This window comes from Haliotis asinina, chromosome 12, assembly GCF_037392515.1.
Source record: "Haliotis asinina isolate JCU_RB_2024 chromosome 12, JCU_Hal_asi_v2, whole genome shotgun sequence".
Taxonomy (NCBI): domain Eukaryota; kingdom Metazoa; phylum Mollusca; class Gastropoda; order Lepetellida; family Haliotidae; genus Haliotis; species Haliotis asinina.
Window position 1 is genome coordinate 28,749,922 of NC_090291.1, and position 20,832 is coordinate 28,770,753.

Sequence of the window (20,832 nt, forward strand, 5' to 3'; positions counted from 1 at the left end):
TAATCATATTCTGATTACAGCATCCAATGAGCAGCTAGTCAGATGGATACTAGGTGCTATTTTAGTGAATTATTATTATTAGGTCTTCAGACAAAAGTCTGGAAGACTTACTGTTATTATCCAAATCTTATTATTAGTATAATTTTTATCTGTATGTTTTTTGTACCAGCTCTCCTGAGGGGTGATAGCCTGTATGCTAATACAATTTACATCAACACAGTCCTATTCTGGAAGATGTTGAAGCAAATCTGTTGACTCCATCATTGGTTTGTAACATGATGTCTTAGATGTCTCACTTTCAGTCTCACTTTAAACAGCTAGCTACAACACTCATGCCAGCAACCAACCACTCCAGCTACCAGTCTCAGCATAGCTACAGCCCACATCCCCAGTTACCATCCTACCAACATAGCTACAACCTCCTCCACACCTACCACACCCCAACATAGCCATCCCCTTCACCTGAGCTACCACCATGCCCAATTACCTCACCTCCACCTCAGCTACCACCATGCCCAACTACCTCATCTCCACCTCAGCTACCACCATGCCCAACTACCTCACCTCCACCTCAGCTACCACCATGCCCTACTACCTCACCTCCACCTCACCTACCACCATACCCAACTACCTCATCTCCACCTCACCTACCACCATGCCCAACTACCTCACCTCCACCTCAGCTACCACCATGCCCAACTACCTCACCTCCACCTCAGCTACCACCATGCCCAACTACCTCAGCTACCACCATGCCCAACTACCTCAGCTACCACCATGCCCAATTACCTCACCTCCACCTCACCTACCACCATGCCCAACTACCTCACCTCCACCTCACCTACCACCATGCCCAACTACCTCACCTCCACCTCACCTACCACCATGCCCAACTACCTCAGCTACCACCATGCCCAACTACCTCATCTCCACCTCACCTACCACCATGCCCAACTACCTCACCTCCACCTCACCTACCACCATGCCCAACTACCTCACCTCCACCTCACCTACCACCATGCCCAACTACCTCACCTCCACCTCACCTACCACCATGCCCAACTACCTCATCTCCACCTCAGCTACCACCATGCCCAACTACATCATCTCCACCTCACCTACCACCATGCCCTACTACCTCACCTCCACCTCAGCTACCATCATGCCCAACTACCTCCCCTTCCAACCCCACCCCAGCTACCACCATGCCCAGCTACCCCACCTCTACCCCAGCTACCACCCCAACCCCAGCTACCACCTCAACTCAGCTACCACTCCCACCACAATAACCACACCCACCACAACTGTCATGCCTGTCCAACTACCACCCCCACCACGTCTACCACAACCCTCACCCCATCCCAGCTACCACCATCAACCCACTGAGGGATTGTTAGGTTTAGCCACGTGGGTCAAGTATTTCATCATCACATCTAAAACCAAGGTTCCATCCTCTACAGGGGTACACTATGTACAGTGTCAGCATACTCGGCAGTGATATTACTCAATTGCTATAACAGCCCAGAACCCACCTACTCACTCATCTGCAAAGGCCTTCACATAGACAACTTAAAGTCGTTAGGCCATATCCTGCCTTGCCATGCATTCTATAATGAGGCAGTTTGACTATATCCATTACAAAGAACAGATCATCTGCACAACCTCCTTGTCCTAATGGCAAGGTAATGGAAGTCCGTTTGACTCCATGCAAAGAATCAATACAACCGCTTGGTTTGAAGCCACCACCCTTGCAGAGTACAGTGAGCACCAAGACTCCTGTCTCATTCTCGATCTTGTCACCTGTGGTGAGAAACTCCTCTTATAATGAGGCAAGACAGGGTTAAAATGCATTATGTAATCTTTGCAGTTGTTATGAGGAGGCAGCATAAACCAACTGGCAGTTTCACCTGTGATATGAAACTGTTCTAACAATGAGGTTGTGATGTGGACAATGTATTCCATTAAACAGTCGCCTAATGCAGTGTGTCCTTATAATGAGGTAATGGGTGAAAAGGGTATGTCACCTGTGGTAACAGGCTGTCCTTATGTTGAGGTAGTTGTGGCTTCAAGCTGGATGGCACCTCAGGCTCTGAGTGACAGCTGTGATCGCAGGTGTTAACTGGTCGCTGATCAGATCAACGACTGTCTGCCACATGGCCTCCCGTTCTTCAGGGACTATCCATCTGTTAGGTCTGGGGACCTGCTCCACCAGAGCCACTGCAGACAATCTGTCGGAAAAATAAATATTGATGATTGCAATCAAATATTTATCGCTTGCAGCTTATTCTATGAATTCTTCCTTTTTCAATTTTGCAGTAGATATTGGCTTTTCCTTTGTTTCATTTTTGACAAAGGAAGGATATTGTGTTTTAATTTTATGCTTTAATCAACTCAGGTATGTACGTTAATTTGTAATGAACATGACTGCAATATGCATCATGTGATACATGTCGTTTCCCATATCTTCGCAGTTGCAGTGTCTAAGTGTCAGGACATATCACACAGAAACGGACTTTCATTCTGAAATTATCTTAATAATTTCACATTCAATTTAACTATTAAAACACTGAAAAATTTTAAAACCGTTACAATTATAGTATGATCTAGTAAATTCTGGAAACATAAGAAAGTGTAATATATGTCATATCAATACAGCAAACTACACATTGACCCATCATTGTAGAAACCCTGGTGTGTCCAAATAAGGATGGCGCTTCATAAAACTCTAAATGTCCTGTTGACATGTATACTGAGTGAATGAGTTTAGTTTTACGCCTCACTCATCAATATTACAGTTATATGGCAGCAGTCTGTAAACAATCGAGTCTGGACCAGACAATCCAATATAGTAGAAATATTGCTGAGTGTGGCATAAAACTGAACTTACTCACTCTGTAGTATTAAAAGTATATGCATCTCAACATGTATTCATGGAAGACCCTGACTCTGAGGATTATAAAATTACATCTGCTTTAATGCTGACCCACAACTGTCACATCATTTAGATCCATTTGCTGAATTAAGATACAAGGCATTAAACCTAAAAAACCTTGTAAATCATGACTTGTAATTATACTCATGTTTCTAAATCGGACTGTTACCTAGCCTGTGAAACATATGTAAAGCAGCATATGGCCTACTATTTGAAATATTATCATTACAAGCAATAAATAACAGTTCACTGGACAACTGTACAAAAGAAAGCATTAATTTATTTTTCATTTATCACAAACTGAATAAAAATAAGCACGAATTTTTATTTAAGTAGAGCTACTTAACATCAGTACTGATCTTTACAATTGACATGCTAACATTTGCTTTGAAGAAAACAGAATTTGACTGAATGACGCTGTGCCTTTCAATTTGAAATTGACAAGTAAAATAGACTTTGCAATTGTTGTTATTTCATGCATGACTGCCTGTCAATGAAGAAATTCCCAACAATTTCACTCCACCTTTAAAATGAAGTCGATGAAGAGGAACACTGTTAAACAAATACAAGTATATTTCAATAGCTCCACACAGAGTCATTACAAAGCTCCATGCAGACTCTCTACAAAGGGAATTCAATCACAAAGACCCTACAAAAACTCTCATGGCCTAATTCAGGCTAAATTACATCATCAGATTCACTAATACTCGTAATTCAAATATGTCTTGGGAAATCAAGCCATCTGAAAACCCTGTTCACACAAAGCCTACGGCTATGGTACCAGTTGAGACGAAGATACACCAAAATCAACCTTCATACAATTGCATAAAGCTAATTCAAATTTTGACCTCATGTAAATTTTAATTATGTTCAAAGACGAACATAGAGAAGTTGGAGCGATAATCAAGACGATTTCGTTAACTCTGCAGCTCCCACGACACAAGGGACAGACAATTATTCCCATTGCTGAGGCAGGATGAGAACTTTGACAGAATTTCCTTTTGAAATCGGTAAACTTCTTTCTGACTCACATCATTTGCATACACCATGAAATTGATGAATTGTTTAATTAAAATTCATCTTGATAATTCTTTAAGTGCGGAGGAAGCAGCTGTAAGACAAATGAAGCCGGTTTTGTTCCCGAGCCCAGTATGGCCACTGCACAGATGGTCAGCCCTGACCTTCAGATCACAGAAATGTTCAATACCATCAAATCTATTAATTTTATTAGTTTTTAAATTAGATCAACCTCGGCCCATATGTGCATGTAAATGATAAAACCTCTGAACTGTATCTTTATGGCCTGTAGAATATGGAGGAGGTTTATCGGTAATTATTCAACTTCAGTTTTACAATGATTTGATTTGGAATATTTTAGAAATTAAGTTCAAAAACATTTTGACTCAATGTTTCAGTCCTTTTCTCTGTTTCACTGTTAAAATAAATGTTTCTTGTTGTACAGCAAAATGAGTAACACTTTTGACAGTATAATTAATGTATAGTGATTTTAGTTTTATGCTGCCTTTTTCAATATTCCAGCAATATCAAGCCAAGGGACACCAGAAATGGGTTTCATACATTGTGCCCATAGGGGGAATCAAACTCAGGTCTTCAGTGTGACAAGCGAATACCCTAACCACTAGGCTCCATTAATTTCTTGTGGTAAATGGGTTAAAGAGTAATTTGCCCATTTGGACAAATGCTTCATTCTAGAGTATAACTTTAAATCATTTTGTTTCTGTAAGCTGTATGAATAATCACACATATGCACATTTGCAGCAATGTTTTTAAATGGGAGAACTACACATTATAAACATAATATAGACTTAAAACATTTATCAACTTTCCCCACTTGTCAGTTTGTTTACATTGGAAATGAACACCGATGATTCCAAGCAAGCTCCATCACATTGCTTGCCTCTTCACACACTAGTACATGTAGTTAGTAAACGATCTATCACTGTGAAGAGTTTTACTGCACATCTTCAAAGTAGATATGATGATCGCATTAGATGGCATTTGTACCAGGCTAGCTGATTGGCTCTTGTATATAATAAACATTGGTTATGATTGGTTGACGCTAACATGAGCCATTATTGGAATGTATTATCTCCGAATATTGACAACATGTTAGATTGGCAGGTTTCATTTTCAAATATTGCATAATTTGGCATTTTTTTAAAAAACATGGAATGTTCGAAGACGAAACGTATGCAACAGTACTTCAAACTCTGAGCCAGTCATTTTGTTTGATTGTGAAATGATCTAATAGGTAAGTAATGTATGGACGTGTGAGTTTCAGTAATATAAAACTACTGTTTGCAGTATCACTAAAGATCCTATTTTCAATCCCAAAAATTCTTTGTTGGTCTGATCCTCTGTTCTACATGTACCCAAGCATATAATCCCAAAAGTCCAAAAGTGTGATTTTATATAAACTTATGTAAATAAATAAATTCCTTAAAGGTTCTGTCAAGTGTTAAGAACTCTCCAGTCACAGGAAATGGAAACAGGATGCTAGAAATGAGAAGGGGGTGACAGTGAAAGAGACGTGAATGTTTTATCTCGGAAACATATGGTCTGACTAACACAAGCCCAGCAACTACTGTAGTTAAAGGACACACAACAATCAACACAATGAGCACTTTGGCCACGAAGAGCTGAAACATAGTATTATTGAAGAGTCACACACGAGGCTTGAATCATTTCAAGGCCATTGTGCTGACCACAGTCCCATACTTCATGCTCTGTCCAGATGCCCTTCAAACAAAAATATAATCATTACTTTGACTGATTTCATCAGGTGACAAATATTCAAGTCTGCTAGATAAATGTTAATAATTATTTATCAAAAACATATCGCAAACTTGAATGCTGTTCAAATGGGCCGAAAGAAATATGAAACAGAAGAAAGAACAGGAATTTTGCAACATAGAGTTTAATGAAAAATATGTCTTTAAAAAAGATATTTCATTTGCAATTGACTGTACAATAAATGAGTGATCCGGTTTGCTAAATTAAAAAATCTCAGTCAAAAGATGATGGTTGACGTCTGCCACACAAGCCATGAGGGTATGGCTTGAGACATGGTAGGTAGTTAAATAACTTTAGATAATACCACTAACATCATAATTATAAATATAATTTCATACCATTACATTTTGGTCTGACTGAAATGGACAGATGAATATTATATAACATTTTCCTAGCATCAGTGTGTTCATATCAATGAGCAGTTTGTGTGTATTACACAACAATAAAAATATCCTTATAAAAATTGGAGTAGTATATATCCATCATGTCACCCTTGTCTAGTTGCTGAGAACATATTAAAAACTGAATCTATTTTTTGTCAATGAAACAAATTGTTATAATATGTTTTGTAAAATAAACAGCATATGCTAGATGACTGCTTTAACCATTGTCTTGGAACAGGGAAAATTATATTTTTCATCCTTTGAGTTATTTCATCACAGTAATGGATTGAATAAATATTGTAAAAATATTATAAATCATTTGTGTGAGTGACTTTCACATTTTCTTAATGAAAACTGCAAATTCTGACAGATGGTACATACCCACGAATGTGTCAAATACGTTTAATATTAATCATAAGTAGTCTCAAGGGGAAAAGTATTTTTACATTAATTGAAAAATTTGTTAATACAGTAAAAATCAATTTCACAACAACTGAAGTATAAACTACAATAAAACACAATCAATATCATAATATCTAAAGAATAAAGCGTGTTATTTATGTCAATCACTCAACATTTACAATACTAACATATTGACTTATCTCGTAGGAGAGCTGCCAGGGATTATTTCGCTCATAACACACGTCACTCATGTTAATTTCCGATTTATGAGTCTCTATGTGTGTTTAATTGATTGTCGGGACAATGTATGTTGCGTGTAATTTACCTGTGAATTATTGTCACCCACACACCAGACAACACGACAACAATGAAGTCAACTTGCCAATCTCAATCAGGTGGCACAAAGATGGAATGCAATTAATTGCCCAACAATGGCGTGTGAATCGCTGCATGAAAGCTACTCTTTTCTTGATATAAACCGATACTCCATTGGACGATGATATTTCACGAATTGAATAAGAGGTACTTGGGGGTCTGCTAAGAGGCTATTGATTGGCTGGGAGAACCCAGATGTATTTTGTTGACCCCTCTTGGAGGAACAAAAACTTTCATAGATTAGCGCTATTTTGCCCTACTCGGGACAGGAGCCTCATTCTCACATCAATCTAGAATGCTATAGATTTCTGTCGGAGCTATGGGTGCCTTGGAACTTGTGGTGAAACGCACAAGTTTATCTCGGGGAGATATTGATGTATCTGAGAAATTTATGTCTTTCACGACATCTTGCTCCCCTGTCGCAATTCTGCCTGCGTGATGTTCACACGGGGAGTACTGTGCCATTTGGCATACGTTACACCCTTGCATGCGACGTGATTAATTTTTGCCCATTGCCGTCTTTTCTCATCGATAGCCAGTTCACATTGATGAAATTCGTAATTCACAGACAAATCAATTGCACATCTGCTGTCGTTGGTATAGATACTTTAAATTTTTCCCACCGAATGTTGAACAAATTGAACTGTCTTACAATTTCTAAAGGATCAATAAGCTCATCAATGTTGGTAAAAAAGTTTTTCTTCACAGAAGTTTTCGAAACTAAAGAGGTTTACTTTACGTCAGCTGATGTAATGTTTACTTGTAAGAAACCAAAGACGGAACTCAGTGGTGCCAATACGATAAAAAGACAGCAAGATTACATGAATTTCAGACACTGTGATGAACCCACTGAGATCCACTTTTTCAAATTTAAACAAAAAAGATCAATTCACCAATAATGGCTATTTTGTAGTATCAGCAAATTACCATTAAAAGTACTCGTGGCCTGAGAAAAGGACACATCATGGTTGCATTTAAGTTTCACAAGGGTCCATTCAAAAGAATAAAAGAATTAAAGGTTCTTTCACATACTTTCATTTTTATGTCTCTCACACTCTGAAAGTAGTAAACAAGTTTTCGAGAAATAGAATGAGTTTGCAATTACTTGGCAATCTCTCTTATGCAGCACTTAGAAAAAATGAGGGATTTTGAAAGTGATCTTTTTCAATATCACCAATATGTCTTTCAATGCACATGATAATGCCAACATTCTGTGAACTATGTTGTTATTCACAACCTCACAGGAATATTGTGTTTGTCCAAAAATAACTTTCATTTCAGATTCTTCCAAGTACTGTATGGTGTAATTCAACTATTAATAACATTCAAACATTTTAAGATATTAAAATTATTTCAAAAGCAATAAAATCTAATTCAGTGATATTTTGAGTGAATGAAATGTTCTCTTACACTTTTTAAAACACTTCTGCATAAATTCTGATTATCAGGATCACATGGTATCTTACAGATAATTCTGTATATTGATATTCTCCAGTTAGATTTAGATTCAACCACACATGTAAATCAGATACTCTGTTACAATGCCTCTCTGAATGAGTGAGTGAAGATGGTTTTACACTTTTTGGTTTAAACCAGAAGGCCGTCTTTCTGAAGATAAGAAAACACATGAGTGAGTGAGTGAGTGAGTGAGTGAGTGAGTGAGTGAGTGAGTGAGTGAGTGAGTGAGTGAGTGAGTGAGTGAGTGAGTGAGTGAGTGTTTTATACCACCTTTGGCAATATTCCAGGAATATAAAGAGACACAGGAAAGTTCTGAAAGGAAAAAATCTTAATCAAATTATGTGTTTTTTACATACATTCTGTCTTTCCTGAGTGCTTTGACATCTACACCCAATAAGGTACATTGGTGTCCTGTGGTGTGTTTTTTGTTGCCAAGATCAAATTTTCCAAATCTGAGTGATAGGGAAATGAAGTCAATTGCGTTAGACAGCTGACATCTAATTGATTTAAGAACCCACACATCCTTAACTTAGACTGGGGGGGTCACAGAAAGCTCAATGTTCAACTTCTGTGACCTTTTATGGAATTCTACTCAGATATACATGTAGAGAGATATTATATCAGAGTACTTGAAAAATCTATATTTCATGAGATTAGATCAGATGCTTCTCTTTTTACAAAAACAACATTTGAGCTATACTCTTGGTGTGAAGGAGCACAGGAATCTAAAGTTCTGACATAAATAATGTAATTACATTTTTTCCACACTATTGATAAAAACCTACTTCTCCTTAAAAATACCAAGATGGGAATACGGAAAGTGCCACAGTGAACAGCACATCTATGATGACATTAAATATACTTTGATCCTGATGGAGACTAGTAAATATCACCAGACTCTAGAGTGTAGAATTATTCATGGAATAAGATATACACATTAACATACATTAAACATAGGTTAACAAGAAATATAATTATCAGCAATACACTGAGTTTCGTTATCATTAATAGAGGATACTAAACTATCTTCCATGTAACACCACATTTATTAAGTGAGTGAGTGATTTGGTATCAGTCAGCGAAAGTGTATGGTGTTTCACAGAAGCAAGTTTAGCATTATGTTTGTTACTCTCCAACATAAATTAATAGAGTTGTGACGATACATTGTAGCATCAATAATCGTGATACTTTATCAGACAATACACATATCGATATTTTTTTCGTATTGGGATACGTATCGTTGACTTTGAAATTGTTAATTTTCATTAGAAATTGACAGTTATGTCAAAATTTACACTGTCTTAATACAATAATATATGTTTTTTTAAGAAAATAACTAAAGATAGCATGTCATGATGTGAATTGAATCGTATCGTATTGTTCCAAGATATCGTGATACATATCATATCGTGACTTTTCTGTATCGTCACACCTCTATACATGAACAAAAACTGTGGCGAAACTGCCTACAGTGTGATGAGCCTTGACTCCAAATGTATGGTTGCAATCAGCAAAATACAGGTTGGAGACACTCAAGGATGCTCCACCCTCTGCTGGTTGACTAAACTTCTTGGTGAGTGAGTGAGTGAGTGATTGAGTGATTGAGTGATTGATTGAGTGATTGAGTGAGTGAGGGAGTGAGTGAGTGAGGGAGTGAGGGAGTGAGACACCGAATTTTAGCAATGTCCCAGAAATATTCCGTGAGGGGAAACCAGAAATGGACATCACACATTATCTTACCTCACACATGAATGTCACTTTCTGACTGGCTAAGCCCTATTCTATTATTTTCAATGTACCCCGCTTACAGGCAATGTATTATTTTCAATGTACACCACTGGGAATTCCGAACTCTTCTGGTGCTTCATGGTAGTACTTCTGAATTACCCCTGCAGGCCCATGGCCCCCTCGTGACCTGTGAACAACTTATATTGTACCCATTAAAACAGAGCCTGTTGCCAAGAGTGCTAACATGGAGAAAAGGCTTGTATGGTACAGAGGATACCTATAAACCCAAAACCTCACACCCTAAACAGAACCGCTGAACAATCACCAACCAACCTTCCCAATAGCCATAACAACTAAAGGTCTATGTCCCTAGTCAGATAACCCACAACCCACGTCCCCACCTAGATTAACTAAAACTAAAACCTTCATCATTACCCATAGTAACTAAAAACATTACAAGCGAGTCACTTTGTTAAAACAACTCATGGGGAAGAAGTATATATTTTCAGTGGCCTGATTTAAGGATAGTGTGACATACAAGTATCAACAGGGGGTTACTGTTAGCAAAGCCTACACATACGCAATGATCATTACATCGTAAACATGATTATATTAACCCAAAACTTGTCCTATCGATTTCAATAATCCAGACACGGCAGAGTCCACATGAACGACCCCTTGTTTCACTGTTTCTATATATATACACACATAAAACGTTTTCTGGCACACAAACAATACAATATGAGTATATCTAATAACGACAATGCTTGTAGCTGAGTATTTAGGTTTACGGGGTCTGGTTGAGATCAAAATGGAGTTCCGAATATTGGCTACCAATATTCGTATATATACCACAGGCCATTTATATATATATATATATATTGAAACGCTGTGCAAACGTTCTATAAGCAGTCGACAACGTAAATGAATATTGTTTTGTTAACGTGCTTTTTAGTCGGAATTAAATTTACCATGCCAGTGCATTGCGTGAACCCTCAAATGTGAGGGTATAGACACGTGAACAAACAGAATGCCAAGGCAATCACAAATCATTTTGACTAGAGAGCCAAAAGAAAAGAAAACACACTTTCATTACTTGCATACCATGTGTGGTCAACGCATGACTAAAGATTTACAACCGTTCGTGCACAACTGATGATCCCATGTCGTTAGCTCGTGCGTGTTTGTAACTTGCTTATTCCCCCAACGGCGGTTACTTCCCTTACAGTGATATTTTCGATGTCTATTTGATGATGTATTGATTTGTATTAATTTAAAGCATGTATTTACAGTCTTATGTATACACCGTGTTTGACATTCTATATCCTGGTCGACAGTTAAACACATTTCTTTTAGAATATGTAGATCTCAATACACTCTCCCAAAATAGTAACACATTTTCGTGTAGTGCGTGTACTCGTGAAGAAAGCGTATATTAACGAATTTAGCCTGGTAACTTTAAAATAAGATAATACATTTAATGTCTGGATCAGTTGCGGTCAAATTTCGCTGTATAAATAGAAGAAGCACATTCACAGTTTATATAAAGTTCGATTTAATGAAGGCGTCCGTTCCCAGTTGGGTGTTGTCTTCGGGATCTCTCGTGGCCACAATGAACCCTAAAAATGCTCTGCGTTGTCTCGGCAAGGACTAAATAAGTAACCCGTGAAGGTCCCGGGGTAGAACAGGCTTTCAGCAACCCATGCTTGCCATAAAAGGCTACTATACTTGTCGTAAGAGGCGACTAACGGGATCGGGTGGTCAGGCTCACTGACTTGGTTGACACATGTCATCAGTTCCCAGTTGCGCAGACCAATGCTCATGTTTTTGATCACTGGATTGTCTGGTCCAGACTCAATTATTTACAGACCGCCGCAAATATGTCTGGAATATTGCGGACTAAATTCACTCACTCACTCACTCACTCACTCACTCACTCACTCACTCACTCACTCACTCACTCACTCACTCACTCACTCACTCACTCACTCACTCACTCACTCACTCACTCAATAAGCCTTTGATCCCCACCTAGTGGAATTCTGGCCCATTGCCCGTGCAATGCCTGTCGATCTGACGTCTGCTGAGTGAAGCGTGACATTAACTTGCTGAAACAGCTAGCTCTGGCAGTCAATGATCGGAAGTACAAAATGTATGTGAATCCTCGAGATTCTGTAAGAATACCATGAAGGTACACAGTGAAGTTAAGATTTCTGCGTGTAGGATATGGATCCCATATCATGACACTCACACCACCATGTCGGTCAACCCGGGGTCTCGGTTCTGGGCAAAATGTTCACTTTTCGACGTCGGTAAACACGTATAGTCTTCTGTCACGGCACTGAAGCAGAAAGCGTGATTCGTTCACTGAACCATACACATCGCCAGGTTGAGGATTCTAGGATCGAACGTTATTGCACCACTGGACCAGTCGATGTGATGGTCAAAATAAGGTCTTCTAGCTCGAAGTCCAGCTTCTCGTAGACGAATGAGTGAGTATGGTTTTACGCCTCTTTTGGCAATGTTACCGCTAAATCACGGCGGGGGACACCTGAAATTGATTTCACATACTGGACCCATGTGGTGAATTGAACCCCTTCGGCTTGACGAGCGAACGCTTTAACCACTAGGCTACCCCACTGCCTCTCGTAAGCGATTACGAATGGTTTGCGCTGCAGTGATAATTCGAGGTCTGCCACTTCGAGACCGATCTTGTGTAGAATTGGTTTGTTGAGGTCCGTCCCATAAACGACTGCTGTGGTAAACATTGAAGTGACGTGAAACGACAGATTGAAGATCCCCAGCTTCCAGACGCTCAAAGGCAATGTTTCGATTTAAAGCAGTGAGCCGCGGTATATCGATATGCTTACAGTTAGCTAAAAATGGAAATAGGAGCAAGATTCCTCAGACCTGCTCGTGCACATTGCGAACCACCTTTTCTCCGTTACATTTTCATGCAACTTGACAGTTTTGAACATAAACGTGCATTACAGTTTCCGAAGATACGTTTACGCTGTGCATTCGTTTCATGTACGGAAACCAGCATAGTAATGTCGAACTTATTAAGGATCGGTTGGTCAAGCTCCCTGGCTTGATTGATGCATGTGATCGTATCCAATCTGCGTAGATTAATGCTCACAATATCAATCACAGGATCATCGGGTCCCAACTCGATTACTTACACACTGATTATTGGTGAGTGCAGCCTTACACAATAAACAACAAACAAACATTCTATCTGCACAGCTGGATGGTCGATTGGTTTGTTGGCGGTTTATAAATAAGCAAGTGTGGACCAGACACTCCAGTGATCAACAGCATGATCATCGATCTAAGCAACTGGGAAGTGATGACGTGTGTCAATCAAGTCAGCGAGGAAGGCCATCCGATCCCGTTGGTCGCCTCTAACGACAAGAATTGGTTTACTGAAGATGGATTCTAATCTGGATCTTGGTACGCTGGGCTCGGTCTCTATTCGTATTGCACAGTCAAAATCGGAGGAAATAATTATTCCAGATGTCAGGTTGACCTGAAAAAAATCAAGTCCTCATCGGAGAAACCGGCGACAGTAATATGAATCCGACTGGTTGAGAAGCAAGAACCAGCAAAGGTGACATTCACTTTGAGTGAGTGAGGATTTACATCGCTTATAGCCGTGTTCTGCAGCCCGCCCGACAGCCCGGGACGGGTAATTTTCAACTAGGACTGAAAATTCTCAAATCCACCGGTCCGACGGTCGAGTTTTATAATTAAGACATATATTGTGAAGACATACATCACATTTCAGATATATATTCTTAATTCACTCATAAAAAAAGGTTAATTAGTAAAGTAGTGTTTTTCTTGTGGACAGGCACGTTTTGTTCAGGGCTGGTAGAATCGAACACGAGTCTCCAGAGTTACGAGCCAACACTTTCACCGTTAGGCTGAACCACCATCACTTTGTGCACAGCACCCTTAAAAAGTGTAAACACTTTTTGTCACTAGATATTTCCGAACTCTTCTGGTGCTTCATATTTCTCTAGATCTATATAAACAACGAGGGTCAAAATACTGGCGGCAACATTGTTGCCACCTTTGCAACTTTTAATAATTGATAATGACGTCACACCCCCGTTCTGATGTCATTTGTTCGCTAAGATGACGTCATTACGTCAGTTAGAACGCAAACAGGCTTTCAGTGTGTTCTTCCTTGGTTGTGGTTCCTGTTGTTCTAGTGGACGGTCACGATGTTTTTGGCTCCTGCACACATCGCTTTATCTAAATCTCCAGAGAAAGTAACAAACTCTTCTATTATTAAGAAATTTCCGGTCAAGTTTTGGCGTATTGTAAATTCGTGTAAAACGGGAGCTGTTTGTTGGGGGTTCGGTGGGAATTCTATCCGAATTCTCAAGGAAAAATTTGAGGAGGAGTATCTGTTTGGAGAAAACAAACCTTTCAAAACCGCTACATTTAGCAGCTTTATCAGGCAATTGAATCTTTACGGATTTAGGAAGATCGTAAGACCTTCTATAATCAATGAACACGGACAGAAGTTGAATACTTCACTGGTGGAGTATAAACACCCCATGTTCCTCAAGGGCCACCCGGAACTTCTCCGACGTATACACCGAAACACCAAAACACAAAAGAGGAGAGAGAAGAAGATTCCATCAGGAGAATCCAGACAGTCTGTCACCGTTTGTGTTTCGGACCCCAAACTGAAGGTTAGTGTGATTATATAATTATTGTCCCAAAACGGTTAAACAAGAAGATGTATACCGAAATCTCACAAGGTAGATCTATTCTGTAGTCTCTCAGATATTTCGTGACAGAGTGACTGTTTCCTGCAATTTACGGGTCCCTGTCTTCGGCAATGAACCCTAACCGTAACGGGAACTCTATCCCTAACTCTAACCTATGGGAAACAACACTGTATTACATAAGTACCACACACCGTCAGTGGATATACTTTCGTAACGTAAGTAACGATGTCCATAGAAAATTAAAGTTCAATGCTAGAAGAAGGACATTAACCGGGGGATTTGGTTGATTTCACGTCATCTATTGCGTGGACTGATGCTCATGTTGTCAATCACTAATGTTTTGTCAAAAACTCGATTATTCGAGCCGTGCATCTACACAAAGTAAATACTTACAGAAGGAAGTCCGAGAAGATGGCTATGGATATTCAATCCAGGGGCAAGTTATCAAAGAAGGTAAATCAGTATTCACTTTTAAAACTCATAGAGATTAAAAACACTTCGTTAAAAATAACAAAAACATGCCTATGAAGTGCATGCAAACTAGTGAGTGGGTATGGTTTAGCAGGACACCAAAAGTGGGCTTCACACAATGTACCTGTGCACAATGTGGGACATCTAACCCGTGTCTTCAGAGTGACGAGTGGGGCTAACCCACTGCCCCGACGCACATAACATTTCTAAACACAGTTCTAAACATTGCTGTAAAGAATATGCATGGATAATTCATCCATTCAACGTCATTGAAAACCCTGTGCATTTCAAAGTTCATAAATTTATATTGAAACTAAACGGAATTCATCATGACGTATGACTTGTACCGAAACATCCTTTATGGGTTTACATCTATCCTATTTTCAACAAAAAACTTGTGCTTCAATATTCTATTACAGTAACATTATTCTATGTCGTGTTGTATTTATCAATTTCAGACGGAGTTTCAGCATGTCAAGACGTCACAAATCTGCAGGATAGAACATCTGGTAAAAGTGCACCATGTGTAAGGTAGGTATGGGTAATATTTTTAAATTGACTGAGGGCGGTGTAATGTCAACATGATTATATACTCATGATGTAGTCTCCCTTCCTGTGAAATATATTTGACCACAGGGACTATAACAGGTTGAAGATTAACAGGCTATTCATAAACCTTGATGATTGGGACAGCTCTATTTTAAGTGAAATCACTTTGATTGAAAAAGTTATGGATCAGAGAAATGGTTCCCTATACAGTCAAACACTATTGTAACGAACTAATGGTTCATCCCTGCATATTACTTATCTAGTCATGGTGGTTGTGTCTAGCAAGGCACCTGTTTCACAAAGTTATCATACCACAAACCTGCCTTATGGTACACTATGACCATGAAATGGTGCCCTGGATAATTCAAAGTATTTACATAGGTCCTTTTGTGAAATGGTGTCCTGGATAACTCGAAGCATTTAGATAGGTACTTTCTGAAATGGTGCCCTGGATAACTTGAGGTATCCATATAAGTCCTTTGTGAAAAGGTGCCCTGGTTAACTCAAAATGTTTAGATAAGTCCCTTTGTGAAATAGTGCCCTGGATAACACAAAGCATTTAGATAGGTCCTTTGTGAAATGGTGCCCTGGATAACTTGAGGTATTCATATAGGTCCTTTGTGAAATAGTGCCCTGGATAACACAAAGCATTTAGATAGGTCCTTTGTGAAATGGTGCCCTGGATAACTTGAGGTATTCATATAGGTCCTTTGTGAAAAGGTGCCCTGGATAACTCCAAGTATTTAGATAGGTCCTGAGTGAAATGGTGCCCTGGATAACTTGAGGTATTCATATAGGTCCTTTGTGAAAAGGTGCCCTGGATAACTCCAAGTATTTAGATAGGTCCTGAGTGAAATGGTGCCCTGGATAACTTGAGGTATTCATATAGGTCCTTTGTGAAAAGGTGCCCTGGATAACTCCAAGTATTTAGATAGGTCCCTTTGTGAAATGGTGCCCTGGATAACTACAAGCATTTAGGTAGGTCCCTTCAACATTGACACACTGGTGTATGACTATATTGACCTTTGCTGGAGTAGTAAACACATAGTGAGAAGGTCAAATATTGAGATAATTGCATCTGTGACATCTGTGATTTCAGCATTCCTGTACATGCAGGTGGTGTAGACTGTTCCACCTTACCAACATCAAAAGCTGATCAACAGAAAAAAAATCATAATCTGAATGAAATGTACTAGCAGAAATGACAAATCATTTAGCAGCATTTACTTTAGTAAAGATATGATGTGATGATTTATGGGCTTTATAAAAGGACACATTCCCATCTTCTGTTCCTGTTCTTATCAGTGTTCCTGACCAAGCTGCCCCTCCTTCTTCTTTCCCATCATGCAGTGGACAGACCCTGGTCAGTGTGGTAGGTATATTAACTCATATTAACAAATAGAATTAATTAACAAACATGTGTCTGTGTGTGAAGTTTAGCAATACAGGCTCATTGCAATAAACATAGTTATGGCTTTTTAATGAAAAAAAACCCCCTGAATATTCTATATGTTTCACTTGTTTGTTATGATACAAGGATACCATGCTATTCACGCTAGTATAACATCATTCATTATGATTTATTATACTATTATTGTAATCAAAGTTTAGATGAAAACTGGACATGCAATCACAAGCATATGCTACAGTATGGTGGGTTGAATTTGGGACATCAAACAAATCCAATCTCATAGCTTATTTCAAGAGAAGTAGTAGTTCAAACATATGATGTAAGCTTCTGTTGCTTTATTTTAATATCTATGCATTTTGGTTTCTGGCATGGATGATCATATTCCATCATAAGCTATTTTGTTATCCATTCAAATAATGAATAATGAACCTACTTTTCACTGTTATGTGACACAGGTATCAAAAGTACTTTTAACTACTTAAATATATGCTCACTCCTTCATATGGTTTCTATCTGTAACAACCAAGTCAAATGATCTATGAATAAACACTTTGAACACCACGTAACGTACACAAATAAATAGGCAGTTTAACAAACCCATTTTCATTCTTCTGTTAACATGGTAGACACTTGCAATGTTCACATTAGATGAATACATATGTTATTTTGGCCAGACAGCCTTATTCCTGTGATTCCACTGTCGAAATGTGTGTTCTCGCATCATGTTCATCACCTAACTGCAGGCCTACATGTATATCATAATGTTCTTTTCACAGCAACTCCCTGTGGCCAAGCAGCCACTGTTCAGACAACCACATAGCAGGAACATGGTGAGGTTTGCCACACGTCATTATGGACATGCAGTCAACACCAAACCCTCAATCCAACAAATACCACCTGCCAACATAAACAGGCCCAACTCAGCTAATGCAGATGTGCCACATCTACTACAGGGACACAATCAGAACACTGGTCCTCTGGATATGATTAAGTTGGAACCCTGTCTTGATAGTGTGAAACCCAACACTGGAATAGGAAGACAGATTCATCAAGTATGTGAGGCTTTACCTCTAGTGCCTAAATATGGCCTCAACACATCTGATGGGCCAATTCAAGGACTGATGTTAGATACGACACGCCAGCAGAGTAACAACATTATATTGAACCCAAATCAGAAACCACAACCAGTAAGTTGTACTGTTGGGACATTACCCATACAGCCTTGCCAAGTTCAAACTCATCCTCATGTCTCAGCAGTGAGCCCTGGCCTAATACCAAATGAGTCAGAACCAATCAGACATAATGTATTTCCTGGACATACCCAAAGGCACCCTGTTCTGTATATAAACAAAAGTCCCAGCATCCCAATAGCACCTCGACCTACACAATTCCAAAGACCTCCACTTCGTCCTCAGCTGTATGACAATGTGAAACCAAATGTCCAAGAAAAAGACAATGCAGGATGCAGTGAGATGGCTACTCATCCACTTCTTAGACCTGTGCGTCAAACCTTTGACTGTGCTAGTGTTTCTAGTGCCACAGATACAACCACTTATTCTCAGTATGTCTTGAAGCCAAACACTCATTTTCAAAGCATTCCTTTAGATACATCATCAGCCAGTGAGCATACAGAGTCCAATGTATCCTTGGATGATGATGGACTTGTAGACTTGACCCATTTCAAACTTTCATCCACTTTGAAGGACATAGATGCACCATGTGGAGACAACATGGAAGTTGACAACTATAACAGCCATCACCTTTCTACAAGCTATATTATCCATACAAGTACTTCAGGAGATACAACAATAACATCTTCAGTCCCAGCTACAGAACAAACATATCAAGTCCCTGAACATAACTTGAAAATACCCTCTGAGAACTCATTTTCAGCTCCAGCAAAAGATGACAACCAAATTTGCTCTGAAGATTCAAAAGCTTGTTCATCAAGTCCAGCAACAGCTTTTTGGGAGTTGACAACATTAACTCCATCATCTACAGGACCTAAGCGACAGCTATTCAAAGACAGCGTGACAAGAAGACTCACTATCCCAGTGAGTGGACTACCTCGGGACCTGTTCTCAGTCCCAACAGCAGCAGGTGAGATATTGGACCAGAGTGAAGCAGTCATAACTCTCGAGACTTCAGAGGATGGACATGTCACTGGACATCTGATACTGCCTGGGAAAGATGCTAAAGGGACCAAAAGCACAGAACAGTAAACCATATGCTTTATGTACTAGTGATTGAAGAGTAGTAGTGACCAGAGTGAGGTTGTAGAAAACCACTGCAACACAAGCTTTATGTACTACTGATTGAAGAATGGTAGGTCTCTGTTCATCTTACACCAGAGTAAGGTTGTACAACGCCAGAACACAAGCTTTATGTATGAATGAAAGAAAGAAAGAATAGTAAGTCTCTGGCCATGCTACATGAGAGCAGGGTTGTAGAATCTAACAAGACTACTGGCAAAAAAGGTTAAGTTGAGCACTGACACTGACAATTGACCTGTACTAGCATGTATGAGTCCGGCCCACTGGCGCTTGCCATTGTGAGCAAAGGGGCCCCAGGTTTCTGTGATCAAAGTGTAGTTGCTACACCGACCATGTGAGAGTCTTATGAGCAAGGCGTGTGCAGCTAAGTGTGGAATCAATTTTGTCATGCACAGCACATGCACTAACCTAAAAGTTCTCCCTTTCACAAACCAGATGGGTTTGTTCATTGCCATGCATCACCTACTTCTTGTAAATGCTTTCTCTGTGCCGGTCCAACTTGTCCTTTTTTGCCAGTATCTACTACGCAGTTTGTATAGTCAGTTCAAAGCATCTTGTTAACATGAAAACTGACTTTCAAAGTGTCACTTGTTTGTTGTCTAAACCTTAGTCACATTTACAAATGGATAAAATGGATGATTTTTTTTTTAATCACACTGGAGGTTAGGAATGGATTCTTATATATTGTAATGCCATGTATCACAAAACTAGTCCTTAACATAAACATATGCATACATCTCATCTTGTGTCTAAGCAAATTGTACCTGTTATTTTTAATATGTTCATATTGTATGTCAGTAGCGGTACATGTATTATTGCATGTTGCTAGTTTTATTGAGGTGTTGCCTCCTGTATGTCTCATAGGCTGTATTATTTTACCCCAAGCTTGTAATTCTTCAATTAACTTCTGTGTCTGGAAGTTCAAATCCTCAGATTTACAACTATCATATGAGGAAGCACTGGTCCTGTTATCAGAGTAATTTTGTAATTAGGACACTGTCAGTTACATCTAATTAACGATTAACAGAGTTCAAATGAAATGCTTTGAAAAGTCATCGGATTGCACTTTGCAAAACACATTAAATACATGATGCACTCTGATCCCTGTTAACAATTACTTAAGTATTCAAACACAATGATGTGATAGTTTCTCTTTCAAATGTAAAATTTGTTTCCCATTTACTTCATATTGCCACTGGTAGACATACTATTTTTCCCATATTTCCACTAGGAATGTGACCTATACTCAAAGGAATAAAAATATGTTCATGTGATGAACAGTATATTTGTT

The 20,832-nt window shown here is 39.1% G+C and overlaps 1 protein-coding gene across 1 annotated transcript; it reads left to right on the forward strand.

Annotated features, from left to right (window-relative positions):
• Nucleotides 1-475: 475 nt before the first annotated feature.
• On the forward strand, nt 476-19,490 carry LOC137257454 (uncharacterized). Its single transcript, XM_067794783.1, has 6 exons — nt 476-1,462; nt 14,310-14,798; nt 15,233-15,290; nt 15,767-15,839; nt 17,163-17,229; nt 18,045-19,490. The coding sequence occupies exons 1-6, from the start codon at nt 476-478 to the stop codon at nt 19,488-19,490; spliced, it is 3,120 nt and encodes a 1,039-aa protein (XP_067650884.1).
• Nucleotides 19,491-20,832: the final 1,342 nt, after the last annotated feature.